The sequence below is a fragment of the Oryx dammah genome, unplaced genomic scaffold (assembly GCF_014754425.2).
Source record: "Oryx dammah isolate SB20612 unplaced genomic scaffold, SCBI_Odam_1.1 HiC_scaffold_22, whole genome shotgun sequence".
NCBI lineage: Eukaryota > Metazoa > Chordata > Mammalia > Artiodactyla > Bovidae > Oryx > Oryx dammah.
In genome coordinates, this window is record NW_024070206.1 from 53,125,724 (window position 1) to 53,139,578 (window position 13,855).

The 13,855-nt window shown below is 44.7% G+C and overlaps 1 protein-coding gene across 2 annotated transcripts in view; it reads right to left on the minus strand.

Annotated features, from left to right (window-relative positions):
* TMX3 (thioredoxin related transmembrane protein 3) overlaps positions 1 to 12,692 on the minus strand; it is a 38,107-nt gene extending 25,415 nt beyond the window's left edge. Inside the window, exons 1-4 of one of the 2 annotated variants that reach the window (XM_040264338.1) lie at positions 12,518 to 12,692; positions 11,560 to 11,614; positions 8,268 to 8,307; positions 6,915 to 7,038 (exon numbers count right to left, since the gene is read on the minus strand). In XM_040264338.1, the coding sequence (XP_040120272.1) occupies positions 6,915 to 7,038; positions 8,268 to 8,307; positions 11,560 to 11,614; positions 12,518 to 12,563 (265 nt within the window). In that variant the 5' untranslated portion in view covers positions 12,564 to 12,692. The remainder of the gene's footprint in view (positions 1 to 6,914; positions 7,039 to 8,267; positions 8,308 to 11,559; positions 11,615 to 12,517) is intronic. The other variant, XM_040264339.1, reaches the window with a different exon arrangement.
* Positions 12,693 to 13,855: the final 1,163 nt, after the last annotated feature.

The following is a 13,855-nucleotide window of genomic DNA, read 5'->3' on the forward strand; positions in this document are numbered from 1 at the left end:
AAAGATGTTGTTTTCTAAAAAAAATTATATATATATATATATACACACCCACACATATATATAAAGTCTCACTCTTCATTTGACTTCATTTACAGGACATATATTTCTCCAAAAAAAGGCCCATCTCTTCTGTTAGTGTTTTCTGAGTCTTAAAAGAACTGCTTTGTACTTTAATTTTAAAAACATGAACTGTAATTGCAAAAATTTATGATCTAAAAGCATCATTACTTGTTTTAAAAGTTTCTGCTTTTGTAATAACCTAGAGTATTAATAATTTCAGTTACTTCAAAGATTACTGTGAAATCCCCACATTAATTAAAATGAGATACAGTCACTACAATGGCATCGTTTTAAGGAAAACAAAAAATAGTAACAAAAATAAGGAAATAACAGAATTAGATGACTTTAAGAGGCATAGTAATCACTATAGAAAATCAAAACTATACTACAGATTTAAGGCAACTGGGACAGAAAAAAAGAAATAAAATATTCTCAGTAGACAAAATACAGTGTATTTATACAACTATCCTAACTTATGCAAAGTATACAGTATCTACTCACATAATCGCTCCCTCTGTTCATTTTCTCTTATTTCCAGAATATTTTTTATGACAGTTGGGTATAAAGAAACTGGGTGCTGATTTACCAATCACTTTAGTAATCATTAATCTTGGTTTCTTTCCCCCACACCAATACACAAGAAAAAGACAAAGTGAATTTGTGACAAATAGTACCGAAAATCTGTCCTCCTTCCGTTTTCAACTCTAGACCTTCTCCCTTAAACATGAAGAGAGGTGACCAGTGATCAACAATGGCTTTTATTAGAGATGACACAAACGATAGGAGTGACAAAAATAAAAACTTGGTGTGTATGTATGGAGATACAAGTCCTGTCTTTGAATAGCCCCGTGAGCTTAGACCAATAACATAATTTACCTGTGCCTATCTCTAACTTAGGACTTAATTCTGTCAAGTGTTACACACATACATATATATAATTGAAGTATAGTTGGCTTTCAATATTATGTTAGCTACAGTACAGTGACTCACTGTTTTTATAGAGTATACTCTACCTAAGAAAAGTTATGACCAACCTAGATAGCATATTCAAAAGCAGAGACATTACTTTGCCGACTAAGGTCCGTCTAGTCAAGGCTATGGTTTTTCCAGTAGTCATGTATGGATGTGAGAGTTGGACTGTGAAGAAGGCTGAGCGCCGAAGAACTGATGCTTTTGAACTGTGGCGTTGGAGAAGACTCTTGAGAGTCCCTTGGACTGCAAGGAGATCCAACCAGTCCATTCTGAAGGAGATCAGCCCTGGGATTTCTTTGGAAGGAATGATGCTAAAGCTAAAACTCAGTACTTTGGCCACCTCATGCAAAGAGCTGACTCATTGGAAAAGACTCTGATGCTGGGAGGGATTGGGGGCAGGAGGAGAAGGGAATGACAGAGGATGAGATGGCTGGATGGCATCACGGACTCGATGGACGTGAATCTGAGTGAACTCCGGGAGTTGGTGATGGACAGGGAGGCCTGGCGTGCTGCGATTCATGGGGTCACAAACAGTCGGAGACGACTGAGCGACTGAACTAACTAAGGTTACTATAAAACATGGCTGTATTTTTCTGTGCTGTACAATATAACCTTGTTGCTTATTTACACACTGGTTTGTAGCTCTGAACCCCACATTCCTATCTCCCCCATAGGGAGAGGGAAGCAAAGAGGGGCGAGATAGGAACGTGGGGTTCAGAGCTACAAACCAGTGTGTAAATAAGCAACAAGGTTATATAGTAACCTTAGTTAGTTCAGTCGCTCAGTCGTGTCCGACTCTTTGCAACCCCATGAATCGCAGCATGCCAGACTTCCCTGTCCATCATCAACTCCCGGAGTTCACTCAGACTCACGGCCATTGAGTCAGTGATGCCATCCAGCCATCTCATCCTCTGTCATCCCCTTCTCCTCCTGCCCCCAATCCCTCCCAGCATCAGAATCTTTTCCAATGAGTCAACTCTTCGCATGAGGTGGCCAAAGTACTGAGTTTTAGCTTTAGCATCATTCCTTCCAAAGAAATCCCAAGGCTGATCTCCTTCAGAATGGAGTTTTGATATCAATATATACATTGGTTAGGGCTTCCCTGGTGGCTCAGAGGTTAAAGCGTCTGCCTCCAATACGGGAGATTCAGGTTCGATCCCTGGGTCGGGAAGATCCCCTGGAGAAGGAAATGGCAATCCACTCCAGTATTCTTGCCTGGAGAATCCCATGGACAGAGAAGCCTAGTAGGTTACAGTCCACGGGGTCGCAGAGAGTCGGACACGACTGAGCGACTTCACCTCACCTATGCATTGGTTTTATTTGTCAGACTCCACCAACAAGTGATAGCATACAATGTTTATCGTTTTTTGCCTGCCTTGTTTCACTAAGCATATTACTTTTTAGGTCCACTCATGTTGCTGCAAATGGCAGAATTTTACTCTTTTATGACTAAATATTCCACTGTGTATATATGTCTCTCTCTATATATATATATCACATCTTCTTAAAGCAATCATCTGTTGATGTGCACTTGGATTGTTTCCATGTCTAAGGTATTATAAATACTGCTGCTATTGGGGTACATTTATCTTTTCAAATTAAGAGTTTTCATTTTTCAAGATATATACCCAGGAGTGGGATTGCTGGATCACAGGGTAGTTCTACTTTTCTAAGGAAGCTCCATACTGTTTTCCAAAGTGGCTATATCAATTTAATTCCCACCTACAGTACACAACTGTTTTCTCTACATCCTTGCCGACATAGGTTATTTGTAGACTTTTTGATAATGGCCATTCTGAGAGGTGAGAGATGACATGCCTTTGTGGCTCTGATTTGCATTTCTCTAATAATTAGTGATGTTAAGCATCTTTTCACATGCCTGTTAGCCATTTGTATGTCTTTTTTGGAGAAAAGTCTATTTAGGTCTTCTGCCCATTTTTTAATCAGGTAGTTTTTTTATATAAGCTGTTTCTATATTTTGGTATTAAACTCTTATTGGTCATATCATTTGCAAATACTTCTGGGTCAAGGATATTTTAACTGAATACTGTTGTTATTGAAATTGCCCTCTTCTGAGTAAAGATATAGATTATGTGAGTAAATATGTTCTTAATGCTCCTCACCTCAAATTAAGAAGGCAGGCAAACATAAACCCCGATTACCTTCAACTGCACCTAATTAAGAAGTGCCAAAATACAGAGACAAATGTCACTGATCTGGAGAGGGAGGGTATACCCAGTAGCAACTCCTTACATAACTCAGTGTAAAATCTGTGCACAAATCAAATAAAGAAAATGAAATAGGCAATCAACGAGAAAAATGGTGGTGGAATTGTATAGCTGATGTTATGGTTCTCGTAACAGGCTGCAGTGAGAGAATCCCAGCTCCACACTTCGTGCAATCTCCTCAACCTCAGTTTTCTTGCCTATAAGATGGAGTTGATGCCACCCACCCTTTAACCACTTGGCTCTTTGAACATTAACTTCCATCCCTGATAGAATTTCAGCTGACAGTGCTGGGGGAGGGAGGAGAAGGGAGCTACCAGCATCCAGTGAGCAGAGGCCAAGGCTGGGGCTGAACATCCGACAATGCACAGGAAACTCTTCTCCCCCCAAAACGGCTTCTGGCCCCAAATGTCCACCGGACCAAGTCGGAACAACCTTGAAATACAGTCACTGACTAGAAGGGTTACACTCTAGAAACGTATGACTGATCTGCAAATGTATCTGCAATCACAGATTGAGATAAGAATCTTATTGGCCAAATGCCCCTGAAAGTTTATACATCACAGAGAGGTAAAATATGATCTTTATATAAAATGATGTCACACTCAGGCAAAGGAATAAGTAGAATTTTCACTGGTTTCATAATAGAAATAAGTATGTGATTACAGGTAACATCGTAACATTTTAACTTTTGGATGAGAACCTTTTTGTCCTCATTTTTTAAGGAATATGTAGAAAAAGAAAGGCCAAAGTAACATCTGAATTTACACTGGACATAATACATCAAATAACACTAAGAAGTTATATAAATAGTCAAAACCACGCCATTAAGAAACATCTGATACAATTCCAAATACATATTGCAGGATAAATCAGGAAAGTTCAAATCTCTCCCATTCAACAAGTCTATACACAGAGACTTGCTGGATTGAATATGGTGGTGTTTATTTCAATCACTGCAATTACATGATTGAGAACTAAGCTACCCTCAAGCAGTCTGAGAGATTTTCTCTACTTGATCACCGAATAATCCTACCCCATGCCAAACTGAAATCCCTTAACGAGCCATCAAAATTATACTTTACTTTGTGATTCTCTAACTCAAGAATCACCTGAAGTCCATGTTAAAAATACAGATTCTCATGACTCGATCTGATTTTCATTTGGTGGGGAGGTGTGGGCCTTTGGAATCTGAATTCATACTGAGCACCCAGGTATCCTAACACAGGTAGCCTGCAGACTAAACGCTGGGAAACACTGATGCCGTGACTATCTGCAAAGCCACCTGTGGAGATGGAAGAGACACGTAGGAAACTGCCAGTCCTCCAGGGCTCCACCGTTAGAGGCAGAACACTGCCTCTAGCCTGAAAAGGAAATGCAATTTCTTCACCTATTTGAGTTCAAGTTCTACTAAAATGCCTGTATTTGAGCTGCCCTGAAATACTCAAGAAACCTGTAAGAATTATATGCCAAAAACCTATCTGTAATCTCTAAACAGTAGTTTTTGAATACTTAACAACCTTCTTTTTTTTTAAAGGAAGATGGTATTTTTCTCCATAGCACAAAAAACATCTTCTTGATCTATACGGTGAAAAATGCATCCATCGCTGACACCAAACACTACTAGACAATTTACTTATGTTTACTGACTACCCTTTGACTCAGTGAAACAAATGAATTACTATATAGACAAGTGTACGTGTATGCACGTCTAATCAACATACATGCCTAGACATAAGTATTTACTTTCACAACAGTTAAAAGGAGTGATTTCTTAAACACTGTAAAAGATTATATCAAGAAATATCCACTCGACCATATTATCTTCTAACTTCTTACCATCTATCTCACCCCCGCCTAAAGTCGCAGCAGTTCACCTGTGTGACTCAACAATTCTCGTTCTAGTATCTCACCTGCACTCTAACTCCCCATGTTCCCAAGCATCAATAAAGCAAAACACCGCAAAGTTGGAACAGCTACTAACACAAAAACACAGAATTAAATGTAATTGTTTTTTTCCTGGTAATGGTAATATTGTTCAGTGTGAGTTTTGCTAAGACTTTAACACTATTATTTTCAATTGTTTTTCTTTATACCAGAGCCAATCTATCACATCTGTGATTTAACCCTTGCAAATGTCTATTAAGAATTACTGTCTCTTTACTCCACTGCCAATCACTCAAGTCTGGCCTCCCAGTATCCTATATCAAGATGCATACAAAAGTCAGCTTAAATAATCTTTTTGCCTATAACTGCTCTTTTCATCCTACATGTTTCTGCCATAAGCATTTTTATCAAATCATCTGCCTTCTCAAAAATGTGTTAGCGCTCTATTGATAACTGACAGAACCCAAAACACCTTGTCCCACCAGAGAGGCTCTTAAAGTCTGGTATTATCCTCAGCACTTGACAAGTGCAAGCCATTGTGCCCGGGCTTTTGAATAAGAAATATTAATACAATCCTCACAACCTTGAGAATTATCACTCTCTCATTTACAGACAAGGGAACTAACATTCAGAGAGGTTAACACTTCCCCAAAGCCACAAAAGTAAGAGATGACTGACCTGGATTTAAAACATAGGTTTGTCTTCTTCTAAATTTATACCCAGAATACAATGCTGACTTCCTAAAATGAAATACGCATTTCGTATGTCATACTTCCACTTCCACTTTCTTCATTAATTAATGGAAAAAGGAACCTACTTTTATTGCACACTACAAGGGATTGTACATGTGCTGTATCATTTTAATCTCAAAACAACCAATACAAAATGCATCATAATTAAACACTTACTGGTATAGAAATCAAAGTTTAGCAATTTGTTAAATGTTAAGAAACGTTCCCTGGGCTACGGAAAACAGCAGCAGGCAGAGTGGGATCTAATCTACTTTCTGAGCCATGCTCTCCCCAAGTCTGTGTGACACCTCATAGTCTCTGAACTTAATTTTGCCTTTTCCCAAATCCTTTAAGACAGGTATTGGTAAACTTTACCTGTACAGGGTCTGATAGTAAACATTTTGGGCTTTGTAGGGTGACAGTCTCTGCTGTAACTACTTGATTCTGCCTCTGGGTCACAAAAACAGCCACAGAGACAACAGTAAACACAGGAGTGAGTCTGGTCCAGCGGAGCTCCAGGCACAAAGCGGGCAGAGGCCAGACTGTCCGGGGCTGCAGCCTGCCAGCCTCTGGCTGAAGACATTCTAGTCTCTGGTACAGACTCGCTGAACTCATCTTCAGCTCTACGATTTCGCTCTCTCTAATGTGAGAACTCTCCTGATCCCCACTTCTGTGTGTGTTAGCTCGCCTCATCTTTCGAGCTCCTGTGGACTCCTCTACCACGCCACTCAGGCTGCTCAGACAACAAACTCTCCTTCTTCACCCTCACAGAGACATCCAGAGTTCACCACTCCATCTCCTGTAGTTGTCTCAAGCAACTGATTATCTCAAGTGTGCTCCCAGTAGGAACAGGGGCTTCTACATCTGTATTGAGTATAAGATTAACAGAGATTGCGTATCACACGTTCAACAGTTAACCTATCTAACTTGTAAAACACAGTCTGAAATCTCTTCTTCCTGTTACCTTAAATACTGCTTCCTGTAATTAAAACACTTGCGTTACGAGAACAGAAAAACAATAAACTGAATAGCTGCTTACTGGAATAGGAAGTAGCATCCATCTTTCCCACTTTCACTGGAGAACCGATGCTTTTCATCTCAAGACCGACTTCATTCCAAATCGGTTCCAGCTTTTTACAATGGCCACACCATGGTGCATAAAACTTGTTTGAAAAAAAAGAGAGGGAAAACCACGAAGATGTTGTTACTACTGTGGATGTCAATCTTAACTGTAAAAGAATCTTTTTCCCTAAACGATTGGATAATAATCTATTTTAGACCCAAAGTCTAAATATAATTTTTAAAGTGGTTACACAATAAACACACACACACACACACAAATCTAGACATGTCAACCTCCAGGATACAACTCAACACTTTAGCTGATATTAAACTCATTTTAAATGGCCACTGATATCTATTTCAAATATCTATTTAAAATAGATAATTTACAATTAAAAACATCTCTGCTCCCAAATGAGTATGTCCATGTTAGATATAAAATTAAACCACCAAATACACTTCATATATCACATGCACACCCCTTAAGTGCTAATAATAAACATCAACTTATTTTTATTGCAAAAACTGCAATACAGTAGGTGACTCTGCTCCTGTAAGTATAATCACTGGTAAGACGGTTTGGCACAGCGACAAGTCAGGCTGATGAAACTAAGTCCTGGTTCTTCCTTCTTTAGGACCACCAGATGGTTGGGGTGGTACTTAGGCGCTTATCATCAGGTAGCATAACAAAAACTGTTTCGTACTTTTATGAAATAAGATTTAACTCTCTTGTAATATCAGCCTATGGAAACATTCAAACATATATCAAAAGAGACAGACAAACCAGGGAGCTTTACGCCTCGCTGCCTGGCTTCAGTGACCGTCAGCACTATGCGTCTCATTCCATCTCTCTCGCTGCCACTCACCCCACTTTCTCACTGAGGCATGTCAAAATGCACCCCAGACATCACAGGGTTTAAACACATTCAAAATGTCAAAGCAAGGAAAAGAAGATGGAAAGCTGATTCTCTCACTACCAAGATGAAAATATGACTTTGATTGCCAAGTGATACTAATACACTCAATCTCTTGGATGAAATGAAATACTGAGTGAATTCTGTGATAAAACCATACCATAATCTGTCTCAGATATCATGCACAAATGGACCTTGTGAGAATTTCATCAAAAACAGGTTCTCCTGCCAGAGATCCTAAGGCCCTGAGGTTCACTTTAATATAAAAACCCTGACAGTACTACCTGAGAAGACAAAGTGGGTTATGCACACTGGTCCTGGTACTGTCTGTTACCACATTTGGGTGAGGAGAATGGAAAGTCACATTTAAAATAGGGGAGGGATGGTTGATCTGTACAAAAAATGTAAATACTCACATCTACAAGCCAAATGTCATCTTTTCGATTTTCTTTAAACCTAAAAAACAAGAACACAGATCTTGACTGTAGGTTTCCACTTTACAACAGAATAGCACAGGTAAAGATAACAAATTGATAAATACAGGACAAATTTTTCAATAAGTTTTACTTTCAAATTTTACTCAGTGACCTTTAGATCTTATCCATTTAACACCTTAATAAAACAAGGGCAATGATAAAGTAATTAGGAGTAAAAATTCAAGTGGGACTCTGTAGAAACAAATGCTTCAGCTTGGAGCCCTTCTCCTCCACTTACACCTGTGCCTAAGTGAACAGAGCAGGGCGGGGGCAGGGGTGAGCCTTAGGAAGTCTGCTGGCAGGCCTGGCCCCTGGGTGGGATCTGGGGACCTGACTCTCAGGCAGGTTCCTCCATTTCCCGTTAAAGGGTTTACAGTAAAAAATTCTACTTTATATTCATCTTCTGGGGCTACCCAAGAAAGTGTCATGACCACCTTAAGCAAACTATTCAACCAGAATGCTCTAACCGATGGTCATTATTCTTGATGTCTTTGCAGGCAGTTCTGCACCCAGAGGCAAAGGGCGGGGGCCACTGTTTCCCATCATTTGATGCCTAATAGCCTCTCTCCTAGGCAATGGCACCCCACTCCAGTACTCTTGCCTGGAAAATCCCATGGACAGAGGAGCCTGGTGCTGCAATCCCTGGGGTCGCTGCGAGTCAGACACGACTAAGCAACTTCACTTTCACTTTTCACGCACTGGAGAAGGAAATGGCAACCCACTCCAGTGTTCTTGCCTGGAGAATCCCAGGGACTGCGGAGGCTGGTGGGCTGCCATCTATGAGGTCGCACATAGCCGGACACGACTAAAGTGACTTAGCAGCAGCAGCCTCTCTCCTATCCCATCAATGGGAAGGAGCTGACTGGTACAGAATCCCAGACAGGGCCCCACGTGGAAACGAAGGTGTCAGAGCTAATATGGAGGGTCCACTGTACACCCATGACTGCGCTCACTGATGTGGGGCTAGGGCTGCAAACCGTAGGCATCACCAGATCCAGTGCCCTCGGGGAATCTGCACAGCAAACATGGTCTCACGGGACCTGACGGTGCGGCCCAAGTCAGTGCAAGGCATGGGGACAGCTGGACCCAACCTAGAGACAGTGTCATTTGCAGTCAGGATCCAGAGAGTCTATGGGGGGATGAGGAGCCAAGGCGCTCCATCTGCTGAGAACACTGGCCCGGCGAGGTCATCAGTCCCCGGGGAGTTAGTTTAGCCCCGGCCAGGGTTAGACAAGCAGGGAGGCCTTCTCACTCCGGTTCAGTCTTCTTCAGCCATGGCAATCCCTGCTCACCAGCCCAAGCTAGGACGGTGCCTGAATTTCCAAGGGCCATCTTCTTGTCAGCCTGGGAGGCAATTCGCTGCACGTCCGCTCGCTCTGGGATGAAGAACAATTCAGTCCCCGTGTTTAGCTGACAAGCATAGGATGCTCGTTGCCTACTTCCCTTAGTCAGCACAGGGCCATTCTGGTGAGCGTCACGGACAGAACGGAGCGCCTATCAGGGGCAGGACCGACCCTAACCCCAGTGCCTCATCTTCACAGGGGTCCAGCAACAGGCAGGAGCAGAAAGCACAAACCCAGAACCTGGGCCCGGTTAACGGCCTCCTTGCCCACTGTCCTTGATCCCTCACCTCAGATCCAGGAGCTCACAGGAGGCTTTGGCAGCCGCGGATGCTAGGAAGGTGGGCCAGACAAGCTGTTCACTTACAGGAGACTCTGTTGTTGCTGTTGTTGTTTAGCTGCTCAGTCATGTCCAACTCTCTGCGACCCCATGGACTGTATCCCGCCAGGCTCCTCTGCAAGAATTTCCCAGGCAAGGATCCTGGAGTGACTTGCCATTCCCTTCTCCAGGGGATCCTCCTGACCCAGGGATCGAACCTCATCTCCTGCACTGGCGGGCGGCTTCTTTACCACGTGGGAAGCGCATTACAGGAGGGCCAACCCTGTCAGTTCAGCAGCACCCAGCTGAGGAAAGTCAGGGTCCCAGACTCATGCACCGGCTCACCCCCGCTTTCTCTTCCGCAGAAAGGAGCAGGTCTGGGGTGCCACACCCTCCAGGGCACCACAAACTTTAACAAAATCACCTCAACGTTAACAGCAGCTTCTCTGAGAGTCGAAGCGCCTGTAACAATCCACGAGGGGCCCAATATCCACCAGGAAGGCTGCTGAGTGCCCCGCGGGACCCTGGGACTCTCTGCTCATCAGAGCACCCTGCTGCGGGCAGAGGTGGTGAACAAGGACAACTAGCCAAACGGAGAGTCAAGACTTGACTCACTGCGCCAGTGCAGGCCAGCAGACAGAAATGAGCTGCCAGCCCCTCAGCACTGAGAGATGCGTCTCACCCGAGAGGAGGCCCGAACCAAAGGCGTCTGCCTCGCCGAGGACCCACGCAGAGAGGGGAGGGATGAGGGAAGGGACAAGAGAGGAGAGATACTGAGTCCACGTGCAGAAAAGGGTCTCAGCCAAGCCCCTCAATAAGGAGGTTTCCCTAAGCAATGCCTGAGGTGAGGCCCCCACCAGCGTGTCTCCACAAGGGGCCCCCAGGCTGAGAATGCAGACGCACACACAGGAGCCCGGCTGGCCTGGGGGCCTGAGTCTGCGACTAGGGGTCACCCCACCCCAGAGACCGCGGTGCACTGTCTGTGCTCCACGTCTGGGGTGGGGAGAGCAGCTTCCCCCCAGAGCCCTGCCAGGAAAAGCCATGTCACTGCCCATGCTCAGGCCTGAAAGCCACACACAGGATTCTGGTCTGAAGCCAGACTCCTCACCTACGACAAGCAAGGCCTGGGGATTCATACTGTGTTACTGGATGGTTACCAAACTCCAGCACCCACTCAGTAGTGACTAACAATACACAGGTGAAACAGAAGACTCTAGCAGTTTTTACTCTTATGACTATTCATAAAACTGCCGAGTGCAATCCTATTTTGTGCATATACAGCACTTAGTGCAACTCCTGGAGCAAAACTGGTGCTAGGTAAGCACTGGCCATTGTTTGCTATTGAAAGATTATATTCACACAATGTAGTGCACTTGAAACTAACATGTAAGTTAACTACACTTCAAAGAAAAAAAAAAATCTACCTCCAAACAAAATTAGCAAATTACATACCACAGATTTACGCACTCAATAAAACAAGTGTTATTTTAAAAAATACTAGACTCATACCAGTATTCATATAACATCACAGCTGGAAGAAATGAAGATACTATTTAAAAACATATATACTCACGAGTCATCTAGATCTTCCACCTGTCCTTTACAGAAAGCCAGATCCAGCAGAAAAACTGAAAACAAAAGACAAAATGTATACAGTAAAATACATGCTACTTCATCTTGTGGTTTCCATTATATGCTTATTCACCTATAAAATGTTTCCGGTTTTTTACAGCCTCCCAAAAAACACATCATTCATCCATCCGAGGACACAAATTAGGCAAAAGCATAAGTCGTTCACCTGTTTAATAAATATTTATGACCATGTGGTGACAGCAAGTTCTACCTAGGCCAGTAATTCTAAAGGACGGAAGTTCCTTTTAAATACATTTTTACTTTCATCCTGTTTTTCACCATCTCAATTTTTGGGGTAGATGTGAACATTGTCTATATTTCTTTTTCTCTAGAAGCAATTATCTTCTCAGCGATAAACTTCAAACGCCATTCAAAAATATTGCCCCCCCCCCCGCCCGAAATTGACAGAAACAAAATTGGGTTGGACTCCTTAACACTGATCACGGAGCAGCGCCGGGCACGCAGTGGGAGCTAAACGGTGCGAGCGGACCCGTCGTGGGGAGGACGGCGAGGCGGGCTCGAGACTGAGCAGGACCAGCCGGTCCCCAGGCCACACCGCACAGCCCCCGGGCCCGGCCAGGATGCGCCCGCGCGGGCGAGGATGCCTCCGAGCTGGCCAGGCTCAGAGCCCAGCGCCGAGCAGGTGTGCGCGCCCGCCGTGAAGGCGCGCCCTCGACGCCAGCCGACGGAGCCCGCGCTCCGCGAACCCCCTACCGCCCCGACGGCCGGTCGGAAGGCGCGAGTCTCCAGCGGAGCCGCGCCGGGTTAAGGGCCCCACAGCGCCCACTCTGTGTCGGGACCCGAGACCCGGGACGGGAAGGCATCTCGGCGAACGCGCAGGCCTCTCCCCACACAGAGACGGTCCCCGCGCCCGCCCGCACCGCCCCCGCGGCCTCTACCTGCGGCCCACAGCCGCGGGGCAGGTCCGCGCCTCCAAGATGCCATGCTCGCCGCACAGGCGCTGCCAGAGCCGACTCAGCGCCCGCCACAGAAACGAGCACCGGCGGCCGCCGCCTGCGCGCCCGGAACTGGAAGCCGGCCGGCCGCGCCGCGGAAGGGAAGCGCGGGGCTGCGGGAGCGGGCGGGGCAAGCCGGCCTCCGCCACCCGCCCAGGCCCCGCCGACCTCCGTCTCTGAGCACGCGCGGAGCCGCGGTGCCTGAGCGAGACCGGCACGCATGCGCGGAACTGGCACGCATGCGCGATCGCGGCCCCGAAGCTCCTGCGCCGGGGACCGCCTCCGGGAGCGTGGGAACCTAGGGTGCAGGTGTGGGCGCCAAAGGGCCTTTCCCGGAAGTTGAATGCGCGCCAGTATTTGAATGGAAGACGGGGTAGACTGGCAACGGTAGAGATTTAATCCTGCCATCTCTTTCACCTGCTGCTCTTATTCAGTTGGTAGTCCTGAAAAAAGATGGGTCTTAACAGTGGAAAGCTGGAAGACTCTGAATGCCGAGTAACCCTACATGTATTTGCAGAATGAGTTTGGAATTTTCTTTGACCCCCGTTTGCAACCTGCGAGATCTGTTTCACAGGAGTAAACTCCATTAATGCGTTTTTACCAGCTAAACTTTCCTTTTAAAAAGTGTTTCACTTGAAACTTGAAAACATGAAGTTAATCATGGGATGTGATTTTTTTTATGATTTGTTCCAGTTTCCTGATTTTTGAAATAAGTAAACTACCTGCTATAAAATATTTATATTGCTGCGTGGTTTTCTACATAAAAGTTATTCGTAAAAGCTATAGAGTTTTATATGATAGTGATCGCTGCAGGAACTACTACCAATTATTGAATATGTGTTATGAGGAAAAAAAATGGATTATGATGTCAGCCCATTCACCATAGGTTCAAAATTCTATGAGGCAGAAGGCTCATTAGTCAGTTCAGTTCCTTCGTGCTGGACTCTTTGCGACCCATGAACTGCAATACACCACGCTTCCCTGTCCATCCTTAACTCCCGGAGCTTGCTCAAACTCATGTCCATCAAGTTGGTGACGCCATCCAACCATCTCATCCTGTTCTCCCCTTCTCCTCTTTGATCTTTCCCAGCATCAAGGCCTTTTCCAGTGAGTCAGTTCTTTACATGAGGTGACCAAAGTATTGGAGCTTCAGCTTCACCATCAGTCCTTTCGATGAATATTCAGGACTGATTTCCTTTAGGTTGGATTGGTTTGATCTCCTTGCTGCCCAAAGGACTCTCAGGAGTCTTCTCCAATGCCACGATTCAAAAGTATCAATTC